The 9179-nt window shown below is 48.3% G+C and overlaps 1 protein-coding gene across 1 annotated transcript in view; it reads right to left on the bottom strand.

The window, feature by feature from the left end:
• Positions 1–1066: 1066 nt before the first annotated feature.
• nAChRalpha1 (nicotinic acetylcholine receptor alpha1) overlaps positions 1067–9179 on the bottom strand; it is a 327417-nt gene continuing 319304 nt past the window's right edge. The window contains exon 7 of the mRNA XM_076524379.1: positions 1067–7787. Coding sequence (XP_076380494.1) covers positions 7584–7787 — 204 coding nt within the window. The 3' untranslated portion in view covers positions 1067–7583. The remainder of the gene's footprint in view (positions 7788–9179) is intronic.

The following is a 9179-nucleotide window of genomic DNA, read 5'->3' as shown; positions in this document are numbered from 1 at the left end:
GCGGCCGGTTGATGAAATAACTGTGCTGAATAGCGGCGTGGCTTGAATGCGTCGGTTCCGCTGCCTCATATTTATCCCCGTGCTTCGCGATGCCAGATTCGACCGACTGACAGGATTCGAATGCCTAGGCGGAAACTCGTCCTTCTCCATAGCGTCGCGGCCTCGGCGACAACCTGATTTATTAGACGTAAGATCGCCGACGAAACACAGTTTTTCCTCGACAGTTCCCGGCTTTCGCGACATCCTCGGCATTTAACACCTCCCTTATCGTCGGCGTTTCCATCCCCGCTGACCACGAATCAACAGCGAGTCAACAGCGAGTCGAGTCGTTGCGTTGTAAAAGGGATTACGATATTTCTATCCTCGCCATATCGCGGCGTATTCGGCGACGCGCAGATTTTCGGCAAAGTGAAAACGCGATGAGCGAGGGAACAGAAATATTCGCGCTCGCTCACGCCGCTGGATATTCCCTTGTTAACATCCCGGGTTCCCAGCTGCCACGCAATACGCTTCCGCTTTGAAACAATATCTGTTAAGAAGGGAATGTTCCTTTTCGTCTCTGGTCGAGACAGCGGCGAGCCAGCGAACGATGCCAAAGTGAAAATAGTTGGTACCGGTTTCGCGGTCGTTTGGAGGCAAAACTGCATTTCCCGATGATCGCTGGAAGGTGAGGCGCGTGATCGGAATCGTTCGACGATTTTTAGGGTGAAACTTCCCCGCACTCGGGGGACGAACAGGCACGACAGTGCACGAAGCGCCGAGAGCGTTGCGCGGAGTGCAGCGTTTTATGCAGCTGCGTCGGCGCTTCGTTCATCCCCGTGTTGATTGCAACGATGCGCGATAAACGTAAAACGACACACACAACACACACCTACCGTAATCTATTACAATGTACACGATTATTCTAATTTTTTCGTGGCGGAGAACCAACAGTACGTCGATCCAGATCGGATCGGATCGGATCAGATCGACGTAGACAAATGATTAAATCAACTACGTTTTGCTCTTCTTTCTTCTTCACGCGTCACCTCGCTTCCTTCTTAGCGTTTGTGTTTCATTGTCATAATCGATTATCAACGGTTCTTTATTATCAACGAGTGGCAACTTAACGTACGACAACAACTACAATGTTATCACTACTCTCTTTCTCTCTCTCTCTCTCTCTCTCTCACTCTCTCGCGCTCTCACTCTCTCTCGCTCTCTTTCTCTCACACTCTCTCACTCTCTCTCTCTCTCTCTCTCTCTCTCTTGCGACCTCTAAGACCACAAAAATTCTCGTATCATGATTTAACCCGTTAACCGCGGACGACGAGTTTACTCGTCCTCCGTGTTCGTCTCACCCAGTAGCTATTCGCATTCGGTGCTCGCCGCTTATTAAAAAACCACCCGGTTAACCAGTCAGCAAGTTCGACTCGCTGCGCGCTGAAGACGTTCGTTCTTAAGGTTAATCGTATAGAGTTTCGCCGCTGCCTCGGTTGTCGACGAAAACGATGGAACGGTAGAAGAATGGAGCGCGAAGCTGTCGATGAACTTCAGCAAAGAGACTTTTTCCCCGTGATACGACTCGCGACACCGCGTTTGCGCACGAAACGTCGGCGAAATTTCGGCCGACGATCGAGCGATCGCCGAGTGTGATTGTTTCGGGCTGATCAATGAAAATGAATTCTTCAGCGCCGGTGGGACTTTCGTTGAAATTAATCCATGCGGAAAGTCTATGTCGGCGAGCTCGCGACAAATCGAACCACGTTGTGTCAGAAGTATCTTTTGCAAAAGAAAGGAACAAAAGTATTTTATTGTTATTAGGTATTAGGATGATCGATGAATTCTTGTCAATTCTTTCGTTCCGATTGTTCATACAGTTTCTCCAGTTTTTGTTTCGTTTTTGAGCGGCGGAATTTTGGAGAAAAGCTTTCGAAATTACGAGTTCGGTAGTAATTTATACGAACAATCGAATGTACTGTTTCTAATCATTCTTGTGCACAATGAACAATTAGCAAGGTATCGCACTCGGAACTATCTTGATTCCTTAACCCGAAGATTTCTTGCAAACTACGCGTGTCACAAGGCCCAGAAATTCACTCTGAAATTTTTAGCAAAGTATCAAATACGAGCAAATGCAAAAATGTAGTAATGCAAAAGCTATTTGAACTCATAGTATGATTCTATATCGTTTTCAGATGGACCTTAGAATAGACAATTCAGTGAAGAGAGTTAATCACTGAAAGGTTGACACATTGAAACATTCAGTTTGGTTTTCTATTGACACTATTTTTTAACCAGATACAGAAATTAATATTTTGTTGTGGTAAATCGAGAAAAATCAAATATATAGAATTATCGATTTATAGAATGCAAGAAACGTTGACCGATTTACATACTTATTGACATACTTATTTGACCGATTTACGTTGAATTCGAGACTATCAGAATTACATGATATGTAAGAACAATTGTAATATTTATCAACTGCTCTAAATGCAAGATTATGATCGAATTATACATTGCTGCAGCAAATTTTGAAACAAAGAGTATTAGACACTTTATAATATCAATTTTTCGATTTTACCTTCATTAACCAAATCGCCTCTATTCCGTTTTCCAAGATTCGCATCCAACGCGTTCATTTGCGTCCACTCGCGCCAAACGCGTGCATCCGCAAAGATACTCGGCACGAGGTGATAGTTCCAAGCGGGTTTCATCTTCCGCGAGCGTTCTCGTGCCGCGTCATCGATCCGCGCAAGGACAGGTGACACGGAACGGAACGATGCACCGTTCGAACTTCGTTCCGCCTCGTTCGCGGAAACTCTGGTCCCGTAGAAAAATTCTATTTTTTTCTTTCTCGTTTTTTTTTTCAGATCCGGGCGTAATTCCGTGACCCAGTTTCTCGAGGACAGTAACGCCGTATATTACACCGCCCGGTGACGCTCGCGTAATAACGTAGCTACGCGCGACGCGTCCGCGTTTGAAGTCTGATTTTAAGCCGCTTCGTAAATTAATAACCAGGGCATAGGAAGACGGAGGCGCGGCCAACGAACAATGCGTCGCCGTCGCGCCGCGCAACGGTACCCTGAGCACAAAACAACCCGTTCACGTCGCGTCGCCCCCGTGGCCTCCGCTGCTTTTCCGAACTCATTTCACGCTTCGATGTCGACGTTTTCCACGGCTAGTTCGAGACCCTCCCGCAGAGACACGCGAATCGGATTTTCAACCATCGCTAGGACTTCGAATCCTGCAACGATATTACGCGGCACTGGTCTGCCCTGCGTAAGACAATTAAAAGGAATCTCAAAGGAAATACGAGTATAGGTCGTACAAAACTATCGTATACAGTAAGAAAAAAATCATTAAGAAGTTGAATCAAAATTGTGATCTACAATAACGCAGAAGAAGCTGGATTTGATTTTAAATAAAAATTACGATGGTCTTGTATAGAAAGCAATGTGACAAGAGATAATCGAGAGAAGACCATCGGATGCCCGGAAAGTACAATCGACGTCTTCCGTTCCACTCTTCCGTTCCAAGCACCTCGGTCATACGTGGTCGCGCGCGGATATAATCGTCGCAAACCACGTGCCGCAAAGTCCAACGATTTGCGTCGGCAATCCCGGCAGCGCCGCGACCCTCTCGGCGAGCGAATCGTCTTGGTAAACGCGATCGGTGCGCCGACCTCGCGCAATTAACATTCGTTAAACCTACGCGTATATATTAAATATACAATTATACCGTTATACTTAACGTGAGCAAATAAATTGATTATTACACCGCTTCGACGCCCACATCTTCTCTCCTTCGACACTGTTCTTATCGCCGGTGTATAAACGAGTCCTCCTGTGTGTGTACTTGTTAACGTCCGCGCGAGCGGGCCTGTGCACGCGCGGACAAAGATGGATGCGTGAAAAATTCAGTTTGTTGCGCGGGTTCCTTCGTCTCCTTCGGGGTTGAAAAATCGCGAAAGACGAGTAACGACGGATCGAAGGAAATTCATGGGGTGTGCGACGGAGCTGGATAATCTTCGGGAACGTCCCCTAAACCGCTCATATGCTTTCATAGAAAATTAATTTCGTTGAATGCGCCTCGACATCCTCGACGACCTCGCGGATCCTCGTTCTCGCGGGCAGCGTTCTCGCCGGCGAGACCAAACGTTTATAGTTTACAGTTTACGGTTTACGGTTTACAGTTTACAGTTTACAATTTGCAGTTTACATTTTACATTTTACAGTTTACAGTTTATAGTTTACAGTTTACAGTTTACAGTTTATAGTTTACAGTTTACAGTTTACAGTTTATAGTTTACAGTTTACTGTTTACAGTTTACAGTTTATAGTTTACAGTTTACAGTTTACAGTTTACAGTGTACAGTTTACAGTTTACAGTGTACAGTTTACAGTTTACAGTTTACAGTGTACAGTTTACAGCTTACAGCTTACAGTTTACAGCTTACAGCTTACAGCTTACAGCTTACAGTTTACAGTTTACAGTTTACATTTTACAGTTTACTCGGCCCTGCGCTCGACCATCTTGGGAGACCGGACACCGGAGATGTCAGGCGTGAGTCCGCGTGTCAGTCGGATCAACGTCCTCTGTCAAGCTGTCCAGCGTCCCTCGTCGCATCTCGCCGGTATCGATCCGCTCGCGCGGGATCGTTCGGGCCGATGTATCGCGTGCTGTCCGGATCGAGCACGGAACGTAATATCGCGTTGAATGGCAGTCGGTGGTCCTCCGGTTGACTCTGGCGACGCGACCACCCCGTCGCCCAGCCCTGGGGAGCAGCGTTCTCTTCTCATCGATCTCCCCGTGTGGATAGGAAAGTTCGGCTACGGTTCGATCCCGGCGACGATCCAAGGATCCCGCCGGGTAACAGGGTTTCGATGGTCCGACAAAGTTCACCGGAGAGATTGAACACAGTTAACGGAATTACGAACGGAACGGAGTCGTTGTCTTCGTTACGATAAAAATCCGAAATCGGCGGTCTCGCCCGGAAAGTAATGGCATCGTCGACCGAGAGAATGCGCGCCGGCCCACCGGATTGGTTGTCAGCGAATCCGAGGCGGACAGACGTTCCGTTCGGGCAGAGACGCCGGCCAAGCCTCGATCGCGATAAGGGAGAGAAAAGCACGAACGTCCGAGTCTCGTTGGCCGTTTCCGGCGTACCAAAATCTCTCTCGGATTGCTCTTTACCCTGCGCTCCCTCCCTCCGTGCTCCTGCCAACCACTGCCGGGTCGGATCCAACGACGAAACGGTCCCTGTCTCTGTCGAAGCCCTAACAAACTGGTCGGGGCAGCGCAGACTGTCCTTCTCGGTTGGCAGTTCTTGCGGATCCTGATTTCATGGTGTCGAGCAGCGGGAAGGAGTTCCGTGCATCCTCTGGAACTCGATCGATCACCGGATTTCAATCGCAATTAAATATTCCCCGTCCCGTCGACGAGTTCGTCTCGATGATCACCGGTGATTCCTTGTCGGAGTGTCATTTAGCTCAGGCACGGGCGCAGATTGTTCAACGATCCAAAGACCACGCCCAGTCAGTGCACTCTGCATGCAGAGAACAAGGTGGGCGACGTCGTTGCTGCCGATGCTACAAGATTAAAGTCGTCTCTCGTTAGCCCCCAGGCTTCGCCCAGGGGGGACGATCTCCGACAGTCGTCGCCCGTGCCTGAACTAGCTGCGATCACCGGTCGAAGAATACGCGGAGATCAAAACAAAAGTCTAGAAAAGAGGAAACAAATGGAGGAATATTGCAGCCGCCGCTCGTCCTACGGAACCTTCGAGTTCGCCGGCGCTATCGATCGATTTGCTTCGGACCGATTGCTATCCCTCCGTCGCAGACAGCGGTTCTTCTTCGTTCGGCGAGGTCCTCGCGACACGCGAAACATTCCCGAATTTCCAGCGATGGTTCCCGTTTGTGCTTTTTCGTTTGTCGCCGCGCATGCGTCTACGCGAGCGAGCGGCCGCGGACGCAGGCGCCACCCGCGCAGAACGACAACGCGATGGTCGATCGAGAGAATGCGAATGAGATATCGCGCCGTGCGCTCCCGAGCGCTTGAGATCGTTCCATATATAATACTACTCGCGTAATAGGTGCGTTTTAATCTCTATGTATGTAATACCTATATTACGTGCACGCGTGGACACAGAACGGATGTTCACGCGCGCCCTGTCTCCCTTTCTCGTTTCGCTAATTCTTCTCCCTGGTTTACGTATAAATATTTTGCACGCGTCCCCCATCGGGCGTGTACGTGCGTGTATTTTTATTTTCGTATGCGCGCGTGTCTGTGTGTGCGTGTGTCTGTGTGTGTGCGCGTGTATGTATTAATGCGCGCGTGTCCGCGTGTATGCGCGTGCGAGTACGTTACGCGTAAGTTGCTCGCGCGAGTTGCTTTCGGTTAATTTTTCTCGGTATACGCGTACGTGAACGTCATTTTACTTGTTAATATAAAATCGGCAGTTCGGGCAGTTCGACGTCTCGCCGCACGACTCTAGCCTTACGTATGAAACCAGATTTACAAAAATACGTTGCGCGTGTGTTTCGCGTATTTGGCACTTTTTCTCCCCTCTCTGACCTTTCCTCGCCCCCCCCCTCCTTTCCTGCTCCCACCCAGCCACAGCCAAAACTAGTTCTCGCTCACACTCATTCCAGCATTTCGCACCCGGTCATCGTTCTTCCTTCATTCTCGTTGACGTGCAACATCATGCAAGCTTGACCACGCACGCAACTATACATACATACATTCTTGCACTCTTTCCCGTTTCTCTCTCTCTCTCTCTCACTCACTCATTCTCTCTCTTACTCCCTGCACCCTCATCGTTCGCAATCGATCAAATTACCTTTTCCCTTTCTCCTCTCTCGCTTTTCCTTTCTCACAATATCTCTCAATTTCTCTCACATTCTCTCTCTCTCTCTCTCTTTCTCCCTCGCTTTCTCTCTATCTTTCTCGCACTCTCCCTCTCCCTGTGCCTCTCGGTTGCGAAGAGTCCGGCACAGAGATCCCTAGGTAATCGTACTAGGTCCATAGTTCGGAGAGGGAAAGGTCCACGCCACGGATACACCGGATACGTCGAGATGAGGACGACGAACCAGTCACCTGAACGAATCGCGTACACGAATCCTCTCCTTCCTGCTCGGTTGCGGCCCGCGCGAGGAGAGTCCCGCGCGAGCGTCTGTCGTTCGTTTCATTTCGGTCTCCGGACCGAGGTCCCGTTTGTCTGGAGACTGTCATGTTTGGCAGCAGCAGCAGCAGCGACGATCGAGAGAGGGACCATCTCCGCGTCGACGCGAAAATCGGCAGTTTCGATGGCGGGCGGCGTCTACTGGACGACGGCGGCGGCGACGACGACGGCGTCGACGACGAGGACGGCGACGTCGACGACGACGACGACGTCGTCGAGAACGACGACGACGACGAGGACGACGACGACGACGGCGACGACGTCGACGACGACGACGACGACGACGGCGACGACGACAACGAGGACGATAACGAAGACAAAGACGATGGAGACGACGACGACGACGCCGGCGACGACGCGGCAGCAATAATAGCCGCCGACGCTGCGAACGCGGCGCGAGGCCGCGCGGAATCGTCGACTAGTCCTCCTCGGGACCCATGTTCATCTGCATCATCTTTTTCTTCGCGATCTTACTGTACTTGATGTCGATCGGCTTCGTCGTGTCGTAGAGACTCGGCGCCTGAAGAATAATCAACACCGTTCCCACCACGCACGCCACCGTGAATATCCACAGGAAGATCCGGTCGAGCACCATCGCGACGTACTTCCAGTCCTCCTCCACCTGCAAGCAGAGAACGCGAAACCGAATTATTAGTTTTCATAGTTTCGCGTTTATTCATTTGTGGAAACAAATCCCTTTGGGTAACAAATACAAGATTACGAGTTATCGATTAACGATAGGAATCGAGAAGACGATGCATCTGACGCTTCAAACACGATCGGGCAGAAAACAAATTCAATTAAATTAAGATTTCTAACAATCTTGTTTGGTCTGTTACTCGTCGTATAATCTGTACAATTTGATATGATACTCTTGTTTTGAAATGGTATGGTGTCTGATGGATATTCGAGATGTGATAAAATAAAAACGTAATACTAATAGCAGGCAAGAAATGGACCAATTGACGATTTTAAACGCATTTGCTTCTTTAACCCGAGAAAGATAACCTACGTCGCAGAGGCGCCTGCGAAGACTGTTGATTTTTGTTAATTTTTCATAGAGGTCTAGTGATTTAAGTTTAAAATTACTTAAAATATAAAAAAATATAATATAAATGCATTTTATTTTTACAATAATGCCAAACCTTTAAAATGACTAGATTAACTTAAATAAATATCCATTGTTAGTATAAAATTGACGCCTTAGAAAAGCATGCGCCTCTGAAGCGTATGGTTATCTTTTACGTACGTTGTCATATGGTTATCTTTCTAGGGTTAACTCCTTGCCGTGCTTTAACGAGTCTGACTCGTGATGAAAATTTTGGCCCAAACATGAATATGACGAGCCAGGCTCGTGAATAGATCGTCGGGCCAAACGTAAACATCACGAGCCGAGGTCGTGCAAAAGTGTCTATATCAGAGGCATTTACATTTCGGCTCGTATTGTGACCTTTCTCGCGCATCAGTCTGATCGGTTTACCACGCGTTGACGCGTAACACTTGGGCCCGAGTTTCATCGAGCTAAATGGCACGGCAAGGGGTTAATAGATTAACACGTTCCGTGCCACGTGTACTATCAATGGTACACGCTTGCATGTTTACTTAGTGAACTGAACAAATTGTTTACAAGAAATTTAGAACCGAAGGATCAATTTCCACCGCAAGAATGGGCGTTGATAAGTTTTTGTTACGTTGTTATGTGTACGAGAATTAATAATTGCACGTAATACATCAAGTTTTAGTAAAATATCAAAGTGTGAAGATTCGAGTAAAAAAAGCTCGGCACGGAACGTGTTAAGTAAAAAGTATGGCGTGCTTAGGCCACGGATATTTCGCGCCGGAGTAGGTTGTATTGTTCCACTGTCTTACGAGAAAATAAGGTAGAAATCTGTTTTGCATCGTCTAATAAAGAGAGGTCCCTAGGATTAACGCTCACTTTTCGATGAAGCACGGTACTGGAAATATTAGAGAGTGGGGTGAGGTGGGAGGTACGATCCGGCCTACGCGACTCTCG

The sequence above is a fragment of the Megalopta genalis genome, chromosome 8, assembly GCF_051020955.1.
Source record: "Megalopta genalis isolate 19385.01 chromosome 8, iyMegGena1_principal, whole genome shotgun sequence".
In the NCBI taxonomy this organism is placed as follows: domain Eukaryota; kingdom Metazoa; phylum Arthropoda; class Insecta; order Hymenoptera; family Halictidae; genus Megalopta; species Megalopta genalis.
The sequence above is the reverse complement of the archived record's forward strand: the minus strand, read 5'-3'. Positions and strand labels throughout refer to the sequence as shown.